The sequence below is a fragment of the Tursiops truncatus genome, chromosome 16 (genome assembly GCF_011762595.2).
Source record: "Tursiops truncatus isolate mTurTru1 chromosome 16, mTurTru1.mat.Y, whole genome shotgun sequence".
Taxonomy (NCBI): Eukaryota; Metazoa; Chordata; class Mammalia; order Artiodactyla; family Delphinidae; genus Tursiops; species Tursiops truncatus.
This window is the reverse complement of record NC_047049.1, coordinates 31,565,072-31,584,331: the sequence shown is the minus strand read 5'-3', so window position 1 is coordinate 31,584,331 and position 19,260 is coordinate 31,565,072. Positions and strand designations below refer to the sequence as shown.

The 19,260-nt window shown below is 45.5% G+C and overlaps 1 protein-coding gene and 1 long non-coding RNA gene across 6 annotated transcripts in view; both read right to left on the bottom strand.

Annotated features, from left to right (window-relative positions):
- LOC141276808 (uncharacterized) overlaps positions 1 to 8,080 on the bottom strand; it is a 32,340-nt gene extending 24,260 nt beyond the window's left edge. Inside the window, exon 1 of the long non-coding RNA XR_012326971.1 lies at positions 7,798 to 8,080. This is a non-coding gene — a long non-coding RNA (uncharacterized lncRNA). The remainder of the gene's footprint in view (positions 1 to 7,797) is intronic.
- A 2,313-nt stretch (positions 8,081 to 10,393) lies between these two features.
- Positions 10,394 to 19,260, bottom strand: part of ALDH18A1 (aldehyde dehydrogenase 18 family member A1) — a 46,976-nt gene continuing 38,109 nt past the window's right edge. For all 5 annotated transcript variants that reach the window (XM_019939679.3, XM_019939678.3, XM_019939677.3 and 2 more), the window contains 5 exons: positions 17,218 to 17,413; positions 16,993 to 17,114; positions 14,804 to 14,990; positions 13,697 to 13,792; positions 10,394 to 11,421 (listed from right to left, as the gene is read on the bottom strand). In XM_019939679.3, coding sequence (XP_019795238.1) covers positions 11,240 to 11,421; positions 13,697 to 13,792; positions 14,804 to 14,990; positions 16,993 to 17,114; positions 17,218 to 17,413 — 783 coding nt within the window. In that variant the 3' untranslated portion in view covers positions 10,394 to 11,239. The remainder of the gene's footprint in view (positions 11,422 to 13,696; positions 13,793 to 14,803; positions 14,991 to 16,992; positions 17,115 to 17,217; positions 17,414 to 19,260) is intronic.

The window sequence follows — 19,260 nt, the reverse complement described above, 5'->3', positions numbered from 1 at the left end:
AGGAACTATGTTAAGTGCTTTACCTAAATTATATGACTTAATCTAATCCTCAGTAACAACCCTGAATTCATCAGGAAGATTTTGACTCTACATAAGCGAAATCTCAAACTCACAATAGCTTAAATGTAAGGAAATTAGTTATTTTATATGTAACAAGAAGTCCCTAGCAAGGGCGGCTTCAGGATTGGTTAAATCAGAGGCTTGATAATGTCATCAGGGACCCAGGTTTTTTCCATCTTTTTGCTCATTTGGCTTGGGTCTCCAGGCTAGCACCTCTCATGACTAAAATAGCTGCTGAATTTCCAGGCATCCAGTTGAACATGACAATGTTTAGCAGAGGGATGGTCTCTTCTTTGTATCTCTTTTTAATTTTTATTTATTTATTTTTTATATTTAATTATTTATTTTTGGCTGTGTTGGGTCTTAGTTACGGCACGCGGGATCTTATCTTTGTGATGTGCAGGTTCTTTGTCGCGGAGCGGAGGCTTAGTGGGCCAGGGGCCCTATGGGATCTTAGTTCCCTGACCAGGGATCGAACCCATGTTCCCTGCATTGGAAAGCAGACTCTTAACCACTGGACCACCAGGGAAATCCCCTTGTATCTCTTTTTTAAGTACAAGAAAAGCTTTCCAAGAATCTTCTGGTTGATCACCCCTCTCACCTCAATGGCCAGAACTGGGTCATCATACACACATGCTTAATCCAACCATTGCCCAGGGAGTAGAATTACTACAATGGGCCTAGACCAAGCATGATTCACTCCTGAGTTGAGAGGGAAAGAGGTGAAACACTCTGGGAAGAAAAAAAAAAAGAGGCCTTTTTCAGCAAACAAGGGAGGGAACTGTTAGGCAGTTAACCAACAGTGCCTGCTACCAGCATGTGAGACAAATAGGAGAGGCAAAGTGACTTGCCCAATGTCAAACAACCAGCTAATGGCAGGTGTGGGATCTGAACTCAGAATGGTCTGTTTCTAAATCCTGCTCTCTTGCCCTACACTATGAAAGGCAGTTAGTCCTCACCAGATTATTTTGCCTTTGAGGAACTCAAGTCTCTACAGCTATCCTGGGCAATTCATGAGATGAACTAGTGTGGGAGCTACCAGACAATCAGATTCCAGGGACCAAGCAACATAGCAACCTCGCTGCTATGGAGAGGACCAACCTCCTTTGGTCTCCTCTCCACAGTTCACTCCATTCTCCCTGGCCATGGTGGAGAGGAAATTTAGAATAATGTAAATTCAGCAAATAGCAGCCTTTGGTTCCAGATTTCTGGCTCTATTAGTGAGCGTCATAGTGAACAAACATCTCTTTTTATGTCCTTTCATTTTTCCTTTTATTCTGGTATCGCCCCCTTTGGGGGATTCCTTCTCCCCAGCTTCAATCATTTGGTTCTGGTGAGGACTTTCAATGACAGTACCAAGGAGTGACATCAAAGTAGTTGACAAATGGGAAAGCACAGACACCAACCAATCAGAAGGGATATTTGCAGCAGTGGTAAAGCAGGGTCCTGGAAGCCCCTGGCTGGGTCAGCAATGAACTCTTTAGTTGTTGGATCATGGGGAACTCCAGGATGGTCCAGGGAGGGCCAGTTAGCCATGGAGGTGGACGATAAGGAACTCAGGAGGCTTGGGCCAGTAGGTATTTACCAACTGGTAAGGAAGCATTTCATTTAGTGAGTTCTTAATTTCAGATATTGCATTTATCAGTTCTAGAATGTCTATTTGATTCTTTTTTTTTTTTTTTTTTTTTTTTGTGGTATGCGGGCCTCTCACTGTTGTGGCCTCTCCCGTTGTGGAGCACAGGCTCCGGGCGCACAGGCTCAGCGGCCATGGCTCACGGGTCCAGCCACTCCGTGGCATGTGGGATCTTCCCGGACCAGGACATGAACCCGCATCCCCTGTATCGGCAGGTGGACTCTCAACCACTGCACCTCCAGGGAAGCCCTGATTCTTTTTTTATAGATTTCAATTTTGCTGAAATTCTTTACCTTTTCATATATTGTGTTCTTTTCATTTTCTATATTTTCTCTCACGTTTATAATACTTATTATAAAGTCCTTGTCTGCTAACTCAAATGTCAGAATCATTTGTGGGTCTGCTTCCATTCTCTGCTATTTCTCTTATTAGTTATATTCCCCTGCTCTTTGCATGTCTCATAATTATATAATTATAATTATAATTTATAATTTATATTTATAATTATAATTATAAAAGAACCATAGAGGTTGTAGATGATATTTTCCTCCAGTGATGATTCTCTTTTTCTTTTTTTTGGCTGCTCCGTGCGGTATGCGGGATCTTAGTCCCCTGACCAGGGATGGATCCCGCCGCCCCCTGCAGTGGAAGCACGGAATCTTAACCACTGGACCTCCAGGGAAGTCCCTCTCGGATGGGGTGAGGGACTGATCATCTCAATCTAGTCAGGGATTCAGCTGCACTGGGGCTGGATGGTAGTTGTATTAGTCCCAGTCCAACTTTGAGTCATCTTGTTCCTTGGAGGGAACCCACTCAAGCTTTTGATTGACAGTATGGTGGGTCTCTGTCTTCTCAACCCTGAGAGCCTGTGCAAGATTCAATTCTGTTCTTAGGAGCTCAGGCTCTTTGGTTTCTTGCCCCACACAGTTTCAAAATTTAGCAAATGTCTTGAGGGGAGAGCCGTCATGTTTGATGCAGCCCTCATCCCTCTAACGGGACTTTGTTTCCTACCTACTGCAAGTCTGTGGGAAATTTCCCTCTGCTATGAGACACTTCTAGCTCAGCCTCTCCTGCTGCATCCCAGAATTCAGCAAATGTTGCATGGGGAAAACTGGCCATGTGTTTAGAGCTCCTCTAGATTCCAATGCCAGATCACATGGATCATCAAAAGCTCTGCCAGTTTCTATTTGTCCCAGTAAAGACCTTATGCCCGGGTCAAGCTCTGATTTGGCAAATATACCCAGGTAAGAAAATGGTCAGAGATCATCAGCTCATTTAGAAAAGGCTCTTTCCTCTCCAGAATTTTAATTCATTAGTCTTTGTTGCTGCTACACCTCTCCAGTGCCTTTAAAAATATGATTTTTTAATTTATCCAGTTTTTTCTAGTTCCAACAGGAACACTGGATTATTGCTACATACTACATCCTACCAGAAGAGGAAGTCCTACGAAATTATCGCAAGATTTAACCATGGCATGGTTATACGGGTATACATGGCTGAATCAACCCAGACCATGCCATGGCCCCTCCTCTACATCTTCACTACAGCGGGGACAGGTGGCCCAAGTAGACCAACTAGAGTCCTTCTGCACTGGAACTGGGAGCCGAGAGCCTTTTTATTTTTGTGGTTGGTCGGGGGCGGGGGGTGGGGTGGGTGCAACAAAGCTGTGAGAATAGTCTGGAAGCTTCCACTGGCTATGTCCCATGCTCATGAAAGAAGCCAGTTTCCAGCAGGAGGAAATGCAGCCCTCATGCAGAAAGGAGAAGCATAGGAGCGCTGAGGGGATGTTGGGATCCCTGATTCCAGTCACTCGCTCTTGCTGTGGTTTGCTAACCTGAGGCACAAATTTCTCTTTTTTGCCTGAGCTAGTTTCAGTCTCTTGAAAGGTGGGCCAGCTCTAATATTTTTGCCCTCGGGCTTTATGAGGCACCCTGTGTCCATATAATACATTAGCCTTTTCTTCTTAGGCAAGGTGGAGGTAGTTTATGTTACCTGTAACTCAAAGAATCTTAACTAAGACTGCTTCTTTAATGACAGGCAGGTTCAGAAGGGCCTGGTGAAAGGTTATCTCCCTCACTGCACAGAAGGAAGAGAGGGAGGATGCATGATAATATTGCTGAGACCTCAGCTTTGGATCACGAATCCTCACTACAAGGAGAAGAGGATGCTTTTAGATTCTGGACACCCAACTCACCATGGGAGGAACTTCAGACTTACCTAAGAAGTCAGCCAAATCTGTCTGCCAAATTCATGCTGTTTTACTTCAATCAAACTGGGAAACTGCATTCTTATCCTCAACAATATTCAAAGATGGGAGGGAATGGAAAGAGGTGGATTCCTGTGTTTGCACGTTTTACCTACTCCTGGGGCTCCGACTCGCTGATGAGCCTGAAGTTTACACCAGAGGGTAAACAAGATAGCTATTTGGACATCACACACCGCTTTGCCAGTTTCCGTTCTCTTGAATTATTTACCATCTAATTGTATGCATTGAAACAGAATCTGGCAACGCAGAGTCAGAGATGTAGCCTTATTTGTGCGTTAGAGAAGGAAAACTCGAGTTCAGTGAAGGACCTGGAGCAGAAACACTTTATGGCTTTCTGACGTTCCCTGGCTTTGGGAGGGCTGTAAGCACGGGGGTGAAACCCGAGCAGCAACACAGCGCAGACGCACTGGGAGCCACGGGTTGGAGGCGCCCTAGAGCTGACTAGTCCAGTGTCTCCCCTGAGGCCACAATCCCCCTACAGGGCAGAGGCCCGGTTCCAGGACTTAGCCCCCTGAGCCTTGATTTCTTCTCTGCAAGACAGACTGCAAAGGGGGATGAAATGGAAAAATAAGCCTCTCTAGATTTAAAAGATTGTTATCACAAATTTTATTTTCACCATCATACCACTAATTTCCCTCAGGAATAAATATTAGTAGCTATGAAAACAAGAAAAATATTCAAAAAATATTTCAAGTAGTAAAAAAGAAACTTTGGAAAACAGAAAAGTATAATGGTGAGTAAAACTCACTATTAATCCCACTACTCAGTAACAATTGCTCACAATAGAGGGTGTGGAGAAAAGGAACCCTCCTACACTGCTGGTGGGGATGTAAATCGGTACAGTCACTATGGAGAACAGTATGGAGGTTCCTTAAAAAACTAAAAATAAAGTTACCATATGATCCAGCAATCCCATTCCTGGGCATATATCCAGAGAAAACTCTAATTTGAAAAGATCCATGCACCGCCCCCCCCAACAATGTTCATAGCAGCACTGTTTACAATAGCCAAGATATGGAAGCAACCTAAATGTCCATCAACAGATGAATGGATAAAGAAGATATGGTGTATATATACACAGTGGAATATTACTCATCCATAAAAAAGAATGAAATAATGCTATTTGCAGCAACATGGATGGACCTGGAGATTATCATACTAAGTGAAGTAAGTCAGATAGAGAAAGACAAACATCATATGATATTGCTTATATGTGGAATCTAAAATCTGACACAAATGAACTTATTTACAAAACAGAAATAGACTCACAGACAGAGAGCACAGACTTACGGTTACCAAAGGAGAAAAGATGCGGGAGGGATAAATTAGGAGTTTGGGATTAAAATATACACACTACAATACATAAAATAGATAACCAACAAGGACCTACTGTATGGCACAGGGAACTATATACTCAATATCTTTTAATAACCTATAATGGAAAATAATCTAAAAAAGAATATATATATGTGTGTGTATGTATGTGTGTATATATATATATGTATACACACACACACACACACATATATATATATATAACTGAATCACTTTGCTATATACCTGAAACTAATATAACATTGTAAATCAACTATATTTCAATAAAGATAAAAAAGAATCACTCATAATATTTTGATACATTTTCTTCCAGTCTTCTTCCTAACCAAATATATATATATTATAATTGGGAAATTTTAACTAACCTCTTTAAAGCCAAGTTTTTTCTTATTTTCTTTCTTTTCAAAAAGAAAATACTTATTATTTACCTACATTATTCCAGGCATTATAACAGGGATACAAGAAAATTCGATCAAAAATAACTTGGTTAAGATGTCAATATGAACAATAAATATCTTTTCACTGTGGTTTTCTAATTATGAAAGAATTCAAACAGAGAAAGTAACATAACAGACATCACTGCCCCCACCATCAAGGCCAAATCTTAAAATTTTGCCATATGTGCTTCAAATATTTTTTCAAGGAAGATAAAATATTATCGATATGGCTGAAGTCCTACTGTCCTGGACCCAGAATAACTACAGTTGACCTCTGAACAATGCAGATTTGAACTGTGCAGGTCTACTTATACACAGATGTTTTTCAACAGTAAATACTACAGTACTACACAGTCCATGGCTGGTTGAATCTGTGGATATGGAGAAACCATGGATAGAGGTAAAGCCAAGTTTTTTCTTCAACATTTTGTAGTGAGCCTCTTCTCCATTCAATCAATATTCTTTACAAACAAGGTTTTTAATGGCTAATTGTTTTCAAATAGTTCACTGTAAAGAGATATATACCTAAAATACTATTAAGATTCAATGGATTCAGTTTGATTTCACAAGAAAATCTAATTGGGGTACTACAAAAGATGCTGAAACAACACAGACTCACAGACTAGATAGAGAGGATGAGGAACAGACCTGGAAGCAATTCTTTACCAGGACAATTTCAGGCTGCACAGTTACCCCACTACTGGCCTATGAATAGGAAGGGAGAGAAGGGAAGCGACGATGGATTGACCAGGCAAGGGGTGCATGTGAGCACTCACATGAGGATGTGGGTGGGGAACAGACCCTAGAAAACTCATGACGCTCATCACTGAATTTATTAGTAAGTGCCATTTTGTTACTCCATATGCTACTGTGGTATAAAAACTGTAGGCCAAGTGCCACCTTTACATTCATATTTCCTTCTAGTCTTTTTTCTAAGCATAGTTTTTTTTTCCTTTATGTAACTGAAATCCATAGAATGAATATTTTTGACAAACTCAGTCTTTAGGTTTGACTTGTATAACCTTAGGATAGAGGAAAAGGAACTGTGTATCAGTAGAAAAATTTATCCATTTACTAGCTAGGGTCCTATTTACACCATCAATTTCAACTCAGACCAACATTATTTTGAGATTTGCAAGGAAAATGGTTCACTTCTTACAGATAATTTTTGGAATGGAGAATGAAGGAGGTAGACACACATACAACGTGGGAAGGCTGATGCTTCTTTTTCCTCATAGGCAACTAGGGGGAGGGGAAGGGGGTCAGTAAAGGCATGTTTGGGGGAAAGTCGGAGAAGCATCCACACCTGCTCATTATATCAAATGTCTAGGGACTCTGTAAATAATTCAGGTGCAGTCGGCTCCCTCCAGGGGCAGGTGTTGAGGAGAGTTTCCAGACAAGCATCTCCTCTTGCAAAACTGGAGCAGACCTGGGATCTGATTACTTGAAAAGGGGTCTAGTTAGTAGCTATGGCAACCTCCTTCTTCTGCCTTACAACTTGCCTTGGGCTAAGATGCAGGAACTTCTGGGAAAACACTACTGCTACAGCCTGCTGTGGTGGTTAAGAGCTTTGAAGTCTAGTTATCTGTTTCTAATCTAGGTTCTGCCACTTTGTAACCGGGTGACCAGGGAATTTATTCAACCTCTCTGATCCTTGGTTTCTGTGCCTATAAAATAGAGATAATTCATTCCGATTGCTGTGGCATCATCTGTAAGGCTCTTGCTATAGTGCCTGGTACATAGTAGATTATCTCCTAAGAGTGTCCCCACCTCATTTCCTAGGAAGAGATGTTTGGACTTTAAATAAAATAGCAATGTACAGAACTAAGTGAAAGCTATTCTTCAGAACAAAATAAACAGTGCAGCTAACAGTTATTGAAGATTTACCATAAGCTGGATATTGTGCTGAGTGTCTTATATATAATTTCACAAAACCCACTTATGGATAAGTTTATCAAAGTTCTGAGATGTTAAGACACTTTCCCCAGCTCAGACAGCTAGCAGGTGGTGGAATCAAGATCCAAACTCTCATCTGCCTCTTATCCAAAAACAGCCTATGTTCTTACCTTCTAAGTAAATGGATCTCTGGAAGTTATTTTACTGCGCCAGCACTTCATCTCCAGGTGGACAGTCTGAGGATGCTGGCACATGGAGCTCATTCAGACTTGGACCGACCTCCTTAGGTCTGTGGGGCCTGACCGCCCTCTAGTGTTAGAAGAATCTTAGGGCCAGGTGGAATCCACAGCGAGTTGTTTTTTTTCTGAGGTGGTATTGAACCTGCGTCCCCTCCTGTCTGGAGATCTGTCTAGTCTGGTGTCTTCTTATTGGCCAAAGGGTTTCTCCTAGGAATAGGGGTAAAATAGGTGGTAGAGACTGGGAGTTAAGAAGAATAATTATCTGGGGATAGAGCAGTAATGCTCAGGTTAAGCTTTGAACCGTTGGCGGGGGTGGGGGGGGATAATGTCTCTTATTCCCAGCACATGGCACATAATAGGTGCTGACTGAATACTGAATGAAGTTTTACAACTCATCCTCACTAAAGGGGGAGGGGGAGTGCTGCCAAAAGAATGGTTTAAAGGTCTTCACTGATCTTTGCCAGAAGCACCAGCAGAAAAAACACTGTAACATTAACCCACCTTCCACTCCAACAGACTCCAAGGCATGTTTCGAGCACAGCTAGGCGAGAATGATGACGCTGCTCAGTTACTAGGAAATGAGTTGGGGTCAGCAAAGACATATGACCATTTCAGGCTGCCACCCTCCCACCAGTGTCCCGAATGGTCCACGGATCTCAGAGAAGTCCCACTTCCGCCTCCATAACTCTGCCCAGGTAGTCCATGTCACCAGGTGGTCGGTGAGCACCTGTGTGCACTGCTCCTCGCTAGACAGTGGGGAATCCAAAGACAGGCTTACTAGGTGGCTTATCAGAGGGAGATGAACACCCCCCCACCGCAAGTCACAGAGACTGAGCTGGGTTACTGCAAAATGGGAAGAGATGGTTTCATAAAATAAAGGATATAGAGCAGACAAATAACACCTACTATAATCCAGTCCTTGGCTGCCCAATTTTCCTCCCATATGAATAATTCTGTAAATGCCCCCATAATATATGAATATACTGAATCACTCAGACATTAATTTTATCACTATTATATTTACCTTTATAATTATTACCATCTTTATTTCTAAGTAACAGAAAATCTAAACCCAAGTAAACTTGGCTTGATGAATAAAAACATTTGTTGAGGGCTTTTTTTCCCCTTCGGTGGGGAGGTGGGAGTTTCAGGATTGGTTGGTTCACACCCGGTGCTGCCAGGAGTTGGTGGCCAAGAAAGGGAAGTAGCAGGGCAGGACCACAGAAGGGATTTCAGAATAAAAAGCCAGCTTCCTATAGTTAGGACAAGCCACATACTGGAAGACGGCCTGGGTGGGGGTCCCTGTGAAGCTACGGCTGCCTCCTGGCCTTCTTTTGGGAATCTCTCTGCTTTTGGTGGAAAAACGGAGACTGATGGCCCACACTCTCTGCAGAAATGGACTAAGGACTGAGGTGCCTGCATAAGGGAGAATGGACTTGTTGGATGACAGAGCTTTAGCTGCATTTTCTGCACTAAACTCACCCCCATCCCGCGCCCTAAGAAGGGTGGCTCAGGCAGAGGTTGTCTCCCCGCTGTCTTGGATGTACTACCTTCCTGTTTACCCACATGAACTTCAGCCCCAAGCTGGTATATTCACTGCTCCCCAGACCTGCATTTCATCCCCACCTCTGGCTTTTGCTTCCCCAGTCCCCTGCCTGAATGCTCTCGCCTCTCCTTACCCTACAACTTGTCTTTCTCAGGGCCCAGCTCCAGGTCTGCCTCCTCAGTGGAGTCTTCCCCAAGGGCTTGGCCTTCTTGGGTCACTTTCTATTTTCGATTCCAGGGGCGTTTGTTGTGTGGTTGGGAGCCGATTGTGGTATTTGCCATAGAGTTTCAGGCAGGACTTTGTTTATTGCCTTTTCAGGCAAGCTATGCCAGAACTCCCCACTCAGAGGGCGGGGTGGGCAGGGTAACGTGGCCGGCCATGTAAGGGTCTGGAAGAGAGGTGCAGCCTGGAGCCAGCCGGGAACATGTTCCCCACACGACACCGTAATTCTTGTGCTCATAAAACCTCCTCAGAGGATAAAAAGAAACATGTAAGTCAGTCCTTATTTCTTTGGGAGGGCCCCCACGAGACAAGAAATCTTTCAACTGCAGACTGTCAGGCACCAAGGACCTGAAGAACAGGATGGAGGGAGGCAGGGAGGGCTTAGGGCCGTCACTGAAGCAGGCGATCCTGAGGCAACGCGACGGGCAGAACAATCCACGTGGATGCCGTGTGGACATGGCACAAGGACAGCACGCTCACGTCAGTCACACCCATGAACTTCAGACCATCACCGTGTTTTTAGTCCCTAAGCTCCTGGGGCTTCATATCATGTTTTCCTTTCCTCTCTCTCAGCCTGAGTTCCTCCCCTGGGGATCTGCCTGTGCTGCTTCCACTGACACTGCTGAGGCAGATGGCCTCTGTCCCCAACCAACTTCCAGAGAAGAGACTGTGTAACAGTGGGGTGTGAGGGCCACAAGGGAGGGAAGAGGAAGAGGGTAACAACAAGTGACGGAGAAAGCTTAAATCATGCACACAGACTTCTCATAAGAACTTTATTTCTCAAAAAGGGGGCAAGAATCCAAAGTATTAAAATAATCCTCTAATTTTTGTTTTGGAGGGAGAGGATAGGATGACAAAATAATTCATATAAAAATTTCAAGCACAATGGCTGTAGGTCCTTCATCCTGAAACTTGTGCCTCCTGTCTGCAGCTCCAGGTTCTAACCATGTCACAGGTAGCGCCAAGCTCCTGGATTCAGAGGCTTACAGCATCTGGAATGCTTGTTTATATTTACTCCACAAATAAATACAAAAGGTCAATCTTCCTAGTGCAGATGGTTCAGTCTATTTTTGTGACTGTTTCTAATGAGAATGCTAAAAAGGGCTGCCTCTCTCTAAATTCCAAATCTTTCCTTTCTGAAGACGACTAAGAGAGTGAAAGAAAGGAAATGTGGAGACTTATCAGGTACGACTGGCTCTTATAACAACCACATACCAAGGGAGACTCTACCTCATTGAGGTGATAAAAGGTAAAAAGCGACCATGATTTTTCCATTGCCTTTTATGTGGGGAAACCGCACCTTTCTGTTTCTACCACTGAAGGGAACTGCACTATGTGAAGCGAAGTCCCCCTCTAGCAATTAAGCAAAATCCCTATCCAGAGCAATTAGTTTCTACCTTAAAAAGAAAGAAAAGGGTGAGCGGGAATGAGAGTCCTTAGTCCAGGCTGATGTTGCCACACGGCCCAGTAAATGCTGAGGGGCACTTTCCAACAGGCAGGCCCTTCCAGGAGGTGGGAGAAAAGACCTGGTTCACCCCGAGAGGCTTAAGGTGAGTTTAACTGTGAAGACCGCTCGGAACATGCCCGGCTCTCCTCTGAATGCTTTCAGTTGGTGCTTCTCTGAGGAACAGGGAGGTTCTCGTGAAGGTACTTTAAACTTCCATGCTCTGAGAAGTCCGAGACCACGTGGTCCTGGCCTCGCAGCAGCCACTTGGTAGTAAGCAGTCCCTCCAGTCCCACTGGTCCCCGGGCGTGGATTCGAGATGTACTGATCCCCACTTCAGCTCCTGTGGAAAAGCACGGATGAGGGTGTGGCTTTCCCAGCCTCTGCTTCCTGACCACCCGCCAGGCCTGCGTCTCTTCCTTCTCCTCACTTGGCCCCCTCTCTCTGCCCTCTCCTGACCCATCCTCCCTGGGCTAGCCTGACTTCCACTGTCCCCATAAACATGTTCTCTGGTTGCTGTGAGTCACGGTCAGGCCCCTTCTTTAAGAAGAGAAGAAGGGGCCTGACTGTGGGCCTCTCCTTTGTATTTTATCCCCAATCCATTTTGACAATACTACAAGTGCTGTCTCCGATATCTGTCTTGTGTCTGGATTGCATACCATCATCTGACATTTGGGTACTGTTTCTGGTGTACGACAGTGTATAGAGGTTTCATCTCCCCGAGTATCCTTTAAACCCTAGATGGTAAGGGACATGTTCTAGGTACTCCCTAGAACGCCTAGCTCCTAGGTGCTCATGAAATGGCTGCTGACTACACCAAAGAGAGCTTTTCATTTTCCTCCCTCCTGCTCCAGCCTCAGACGTGGGGCACCGGGGCTCTTCCCAGGTCTGGCTTGGTGTTCTGCACCGTGTGCAGTTGAGGCAGGGCTCCTTTGCTCATCACAACTTCACTGAGCAGGCACTGGGCTGGGACCCGGGGATGAAGTGGTGAACAACTGATGTAATTCATGGAGCTTGTATTCTTGTGGGCAAGGCAGCCAAAGAACAGTTCAACAAATAATTCCATGTGGTGATGGGGTGCAGCGAAGGGTGCTGGGACGGAGACTGTGTGGCAGGGCGGCAGCACCCTGGATAGGGTGGTCAGTGGGAGCCTCCCCGAGCAGGTGCCTTTGGCTGAAACCTGAATGAGAAGGAGCCGGCCAGGGGACAGCAGTGGAGAGCCGCTGCAGGCAGAGAGGAGCAAGCGAGGTGCCTGGGGCAGTGGTCGGCAAGGAGATGGTGACCACTGGCTTCAAATTCTGGGTTAATAGCGTAGAGATCACATGACTTTGGGCAGGTTACCTAACCATCTCTTGCTTCAGGTTTTTCTTTTGGAAAAGGAAGAAAATAATAGAATCCATTATGTAGAACTAAGTGAGATAATGCACGGGATGCACTTAGCACGGTTCCGGAAATACAGTAAATGCTCAATGAATATTATCTGTTACTGTTATTCATGCATTTCACAGGAACTTAACCCAACCAGAGTCTGAGCGTTTGCTCTGAGCAGCTGATGGAAAGACAATGGAGTGGTCTTTGCTCCTCCCCCATCTTGGACTTTCACTTGAAAGCTGGGCACCTCAGCCCTTACAAGTGTGCTATTTCTTCTTCAAGAACATGGAATACAAAGATTAGTGCAAGTGATGTGATAATTAAATCAAACCCCAACACAACAGAAACAGGAAACTAAAAATAAAGAGTCCAGTGACTAAGAATAACAGCAAAATTCCCTTTAATAACCTTTAACAATTCAGCGAGAACTATTTCTCTAGGCAGTTCTCTATTCAAACGTTCAGAGGGATTAAAATGTTTTAAGTCGCTGAAATAATTCTCCGATGTGCCGCACATGCCTTATTGGAGCTTTGTAAATGGTGCCCCTGAGAACCAGCGACTGTCTGAGAACTCCTTATACTACTGGGGGATGGAGAATTTATTACTAATGATGGAAGTGGGGAGGGTGCCTTTGTGAAGCTTTTTATTTCAAAGTCTGCATTAGAAGTCAACCTTGCACCTCTGGACTTACCTGTTTGTTTCTGATGCTCATACTTCAGCCCAGCATAGGTACTAACACCTTCTTTTGCCCTGTCCTCAGGGTGGATTCCTAGCTCTGAGGCAACCTGGCTGTGTCCCTCTGAAGGAGCAAGTCTGCAGCGGCAGTGCTCCCGCGGGACCTTGGCATGCACACCTGTCATAATCCATGCATGCAGACACACTGTGGTCTGCTGTACATGGCAGAGTCCAGGCTCTGGACTCACGGAAGTCTGGGTCTGAACACCAGCTGCATGACTTTGGGCAAGTTACTTCATTTCTTTGAATCTCAGTATCCTCATCTATGAAAAAGGAAATACAAGTACCTACCTTCTTAGCATGTGAAATGCCTAGAACACAGGACTTCTACCAGTTCATGGCAGCTGTTATCCTTCTCTCTCATAAACCCACCTTCCCTCGGTATGTCTGCGTCATCTTGCTCATGCACGTGACTGTAAAGGCCAGGTGTCTCCTCCACCCTCACCATGCTCCTCGGGGCCACACAGTGATTCACAAGGGACTCCTTTCTCTCCGACCAGACTCCTTCTTACCCAGTCCGAAGCGGTAGCCATCAGAGAAGCGAGTGCTGGCGTTCCAGAACACACAGGCACTATCCACGTGCTGGAGGAAGAACTCTGCTGTCTTCTCTGCAGCATAAAGGGAAGAAATTGAGTTAGGATGGCCCAGGGAGAACATCCCTGCTTGCAGCCACTCAACAGGGCCTGACTGGGGCAGGGCCCAGGCCCCTGAGGTGCTTCCCCACGTATTAAACATGCAGACTTGTGAAAGCAAACCAGCTTCATCAGTCCTGTTGTTGAAGGAGTAGGTACCTGGGAAAGACTGGGTTGGAATCCAGATCTCCCTGCAGACATACCCTCAGTGCTGCAATGGTCTGTCTACACTATCTGTTTATAGGCTCTGAGTCAAATGCCAAAGTCTCAACTCAAACTCCACACCCACCAGCTGGGTGACTGTGGACAGGCTTCTGAACCTCTCTGTGCCTGATTACAATGGGGACTGACAGTATTACCCAGCTCCCAGGCTTGCAGAGAGGATAAAATGAACCAACAGCATGGAGCACTCATCCCAGAGCCTAGCAGATGGCAAGTGCTCAAGTATTAACTGTTTTCACTGGTGGTGCTGTGATTCCCCAGTAAACTGACTGCAAGTTCCCTGAGGGGGCCATGCTGGCATCCTTTACCATCGGGCCTCCAGTGCCTGACACCCTGGCTCACCTGTGGAGGGAATGAGTGACTGTGGAGAGTTGGTTTTGCCCTAAACTAGTTGGTTCTGCGCTTAACCTCCTGAACCTTGATTTCCTCAGCTGTAAAATGGGTTTATTCCAGCAACCGGGAAAGACTGCTGCATGGATTAAATGGTAACGCCTCTGAGACAGAGTGAGCCACGTATAAAGTGGAGCGAATCACCTCTTCCCTGCCTCTTCCCTCGGGGCCACTGAGACAACACAGCGAGGTAACAGATGTAAAAGCACTCAGCAAACCAGCAAGTGCCGCCCACGCCAGGCACTGTTATCAGTCCACTGAGATTACGTTCTCCTGCAGGCTAAGAGGGGCTGAGAGGAGCAGGGTCAGCTTGGAGATCAAGGCAGAAAACGCAGACCCCGCAGACCCCGTGTGCTGCAGCCCCTGCACACTTACCATTCTCTGTGACGATGACGTCCGTGTGGGAGCTGCCATACTTGTGGATGTGGTCGATGGCCTCCTGCACACTGTCCACCACTTCAATGCACAGTTCCAGGTCCCCGTACTCAGTTCGGAGGGACTTCACTTCGGAGGGGCTGAAGGTCAGATAGGAGGCGAACTTGGGGCCTGCGTGAATCTTCACCTGGGACAGAGGAAGTCCGGGGCAACAACATAAACACAGCAGCAAGAGGCAAGCGCACACTCCTCCCTCTGGGATCCAACAGCAAGATGAGCCTGAATATGATGAGTCCAGGGCTCCTGTGGCCTGGAAACTAAACTAGTCCCTGCTTCCTTTTAGAGGCAGCCTTCCACCCTCCAGGATGCTCTGCTTTGGGAAATGCTGACGGCCACCTGTCAGCAATGGGCCCCCAGTAAAACTGGAGCAGGGATTTCAGCAGGAAGCCTCTGAATGTGAAGAATGTGCAAGGCATTTAATGGGCTACTGACATAAGCCCTTGACTGCTGGCATTTTACTAAAACGAACACGTGACGAGAAAAATCCCATTCTTAGCATGTGGGACTTAGGCATTGGACTCAGACGGAAAGAGGGAGATGCCACAAACACACTTCTCCTCCCTCTTCCCTGGAGAAGTCCTAGGCGTGCTTTAGAGGAAAACAGTACTTGGTTGGAAACCACTTCAAACTGTGGTTAGTCGTTAGATTTCTGACTTTGTCAGTCTGGCCCCATTTCCAGGTTCAGCTCAGGTCCAGATTCTGGGGCTAACCCTGCTTCTGGCTGGAGGAATTTAAGGATGCTGAGGCTGGTCACTGGGGACCCCGGTCACAGTGTGATCCCACTCAGGCCTTGTTCTCCGAGACCTTCCCAGGGCAGCGTTCACGCCTCGATTCTTTAGGGCCAAGCTCTTGACTTGGCTCAAGTCACAACAAACCACATTTGTCATGTCCTCGTTGCTCCCAAGGCCTTGAATGGTTTCCTATCTGGGACCACACTTCCTCCAGGCCTGGGGTCCAACCATGTTCCCCAGGGGCTGGAACCCCACCCGTGTGCAAGTCGTCCTCTGGTGTACTTCCTGCACTACAAGGTGCTGAAGTACACATGCTGGCTCATTCTGACTTGAGGGATTTCAAGGCAATGCTGAGGATGACTGAGGATGTTGTGGGTTTGTCTGAATCAGAACTGAGGGCTTCACTCCTGGATACAGGAGAGCTTTCCTCCTGTCCAGTCCAGGCCAGTGTGCTGCCTGGCATACGTCAGCACTCAAACAGGCCACCAGTGGAAGGTTAGGCCCCAAACGTAAGTGATCATGTGATCTAACTGCCTTATAATTTGTGGGGTACATTTATTTTCATTTTCCAAACTGGGACCATGCCACATTTATAAGCTGACTGAAGTCTTCCTTTTCAGCAAAAGGATGGAAGGGAAGAGACACATGCTCAGGGTCAAAGCAACGAAGACCAGCAGTCACTTTCTCTACTGCTGTGCTAGTTTACATAATTCTGACCTCAGATATTGAAGCTTAAAATGCATCCTGACAGAAAATTTAAGATTGTCCAGTTTCACCTGGAGAATATCTATCTTTCTTGCAATCAGGAATTTAGGATGGAGCATACATTTATACTCGAAACTTACTGGCACTGGTGGTTTATAATCTTAACGACATGGTAAGAAAATAATCCAGAGAGGACATTATACAAACTGCTCACTCCCAAATATCACTGTATTAATAAGCACATTAATATTGGTAATTGAAGACATCTGTGGAGGAGCAGCTATATATAAATCTTTGGTTTGAAAACATTTCTGCACAATCTTTTCAAATCAAATCCAAACAAGAATGTGTGTTCAGAAACATAAACTGTATGCCGCCTGAGTAAGAGGTGGCAGGAAAGAGTCCATTCAGTGGGCTGCCATGTGACCTGCTTTATCTTTGAACCCTCTTAGCACTGAACACACACCACTTTGGAATGAAGCTATTTGTGTATGGGTTTCTTCCATCCACTAGACTGTCAGCGGCAAAGGCATGTCTTACTCACTGTGTACTCAGCACAGAACTTTGTATATGGCAGATGCTCAAAAATATTGCTTCTCACACTTCCTTAAATGGTATGGCAGCTGCTCCCAGTCTGATCCCACAGCTTCTAAATCTCAGGAGGGAAGACAGGAAGTGATGGACTTGTCCTACCTGTTCCACTCTCAGCATGTCAATGATCTGGTCAAATAATGGTGTTCTCAGCAGATCTCGGTGGATTAACAGAGTCTCTAAAGCATTACAGGCGGCTGGATATTCGCATTTAGAGTCTCTAACTGAAAGAGGAGGACAAAAAATGGTTTCTATTAACGTGATCCTGAGCCACCGAGGACACGACAAGTATTTTGCCCGCATGAAACGGGGCACCATTGAGCTCACCTAGTCTGGTGACCTTGTCGACACTGGCCTCTGAGTCCACGTACATGTGGCAGATGCCTTCACTGTGCCCCATCACTGGAATGCCCTTAGCAGCTTTCTGGATGTTTCTGACCAGCTGAGAGGAACCGCGTGGAATGATTAGATCTATCATTTTGTCTAGGCGGCAAAGATCTTCCACTTCTTCTCTGGTATTCACCTGAAAAGGCAGAGAATAAAAGGTAAAGATGACATCTTCTGATCACACAAAATATGGAAGTAGCAGCACCCCTTTCACAGATAAATGTCTGTATCTCCTGAGAACTAAGTCTGATGCTCTGAAAACTTATTCCAAAAACAAGATTAAGGAACATCCCTGGTGGTCCAGTGGTAAAGAATCTGCCTTCCAATGCAGGGGATGTGGGTTTGATCCCTGGTCAGGGAACTAAGATCCCCCATGGCACGGGGCAACTAAGCCCGTGTGCCCCAACTATTGAGCTCACGCACCTCAACAAGAGAGCCCGTGTGCCACAAACTACAGAGCTCAAGTGCCCTGGAGCCCACGTGCCACAACTACAGAGAGAAAACCTGCACGCCACAACTAGAGAGAAGCCCGCGTGCTGCAACTAGAGAGAAACCCGAGCAGACCGCGTGCCATAATGAAAAGATCCCGCATGTCTCAACAAAGATCCCATGTGCCACAACTAAGACGCAACACAGCCAAAAAAAAAAAAAGGAAAATAAATAAATATTAAAAACAAAAACAAGATTAAGTTCCTGATCATGGGAATTGAAAGTTGTCCAGCAAATGCTTATCAAACTCTACACATTAGGTCCTGTGCTCCGCATTACAAAACATGCAAGACAGGGTCCCTGCCCTCAAAGAACTCAGAGTCTGATAGGGAAGACAGGACTACCCTGTAACTAGCCATAACACAGGACAGACACTTCTAAGATGCTAGAAGAGGTACAACGTGCTATCTCTGGAAGGTCGAGGAGGTACAGAGTATGCCAGGCTATGAAGATCACAAAAGGAAGTGGCTGCTCCGTTGGCTCTCTAATCACAGCCTAATGACATGTTGGTCTTGCTAGGGAGTCACGGTTCCCCACGACTCCTGCTGACAACCTCTACCCTGGGATGCTGGCTGGAGTGACTAAAGTGCTTGTGTTAGAACTCTGAGATTATGGACATTTTTTCCTTCCTCTTGATTTTTAATTTTCCCCCATATGGACATGTTACTCACAAGAGAAGTACAAATATACACACATGTACAAGAAGGTTCATGGCAACTTTAATCTGCATTGCACCAAACCAGAAATAACCCAAATGTTCATCGACAGAAGAAAGGATAAGCTGTAGTACGTGCATATAAACGGAATACTACACAGCAATCAAAAAGGGAAAAGTACTGCTAGATGCAACAATGAGGATGAATCTCATGGACATGAGAAAGAAATACCTGAACAAAAGAAATACAGATAAAAGAGTGCGTTTTGTATTATTTCACTTATATGAAGTTCAAGAATAGGCAAAAGAAATTGAATGTGAAGAAAGTAAAAAGATAGTGGTTTCCTGGTGGTGGGGTGGGGCCTACTGATGGGGAAGGGCACAAGGGAGACTTTGGGGTACTGGAAATACTCTGTATCTTGATGCGGGGGGTGGTTATATGCGTGTATATAAGCAGACACAATTACAGAGCTGTTCACATGTGATTAGGGTACTTTATGTATGTTATACATCAATAAGAAGGAGGAGAGGAGGAAATCTGTCGAATTAAACTAGGGTATGGAGCAGCTGGGATTGGAGCCCCTACAGCCTGTGCTCTTTCTACCCACTATGTTGCTGTAAGAATAACCCAGCTTCTTGTCAGGGAGCATGTAACGAGGCAGGTTTGTAGACACCCTCCTAGCAGCCAACGGAATCCTGGAATGTTGGAGTGAGTGGGCCTCAAGGGAAAAAGAGAAGGATCTGGAGTCAACCTAGGTCCAAATATAAATTCTGGGTGATTCTGGCTAAGTTATTTTACCAATGAGCCTATTTTTCTTCCATCTATAAAATGGACCTAA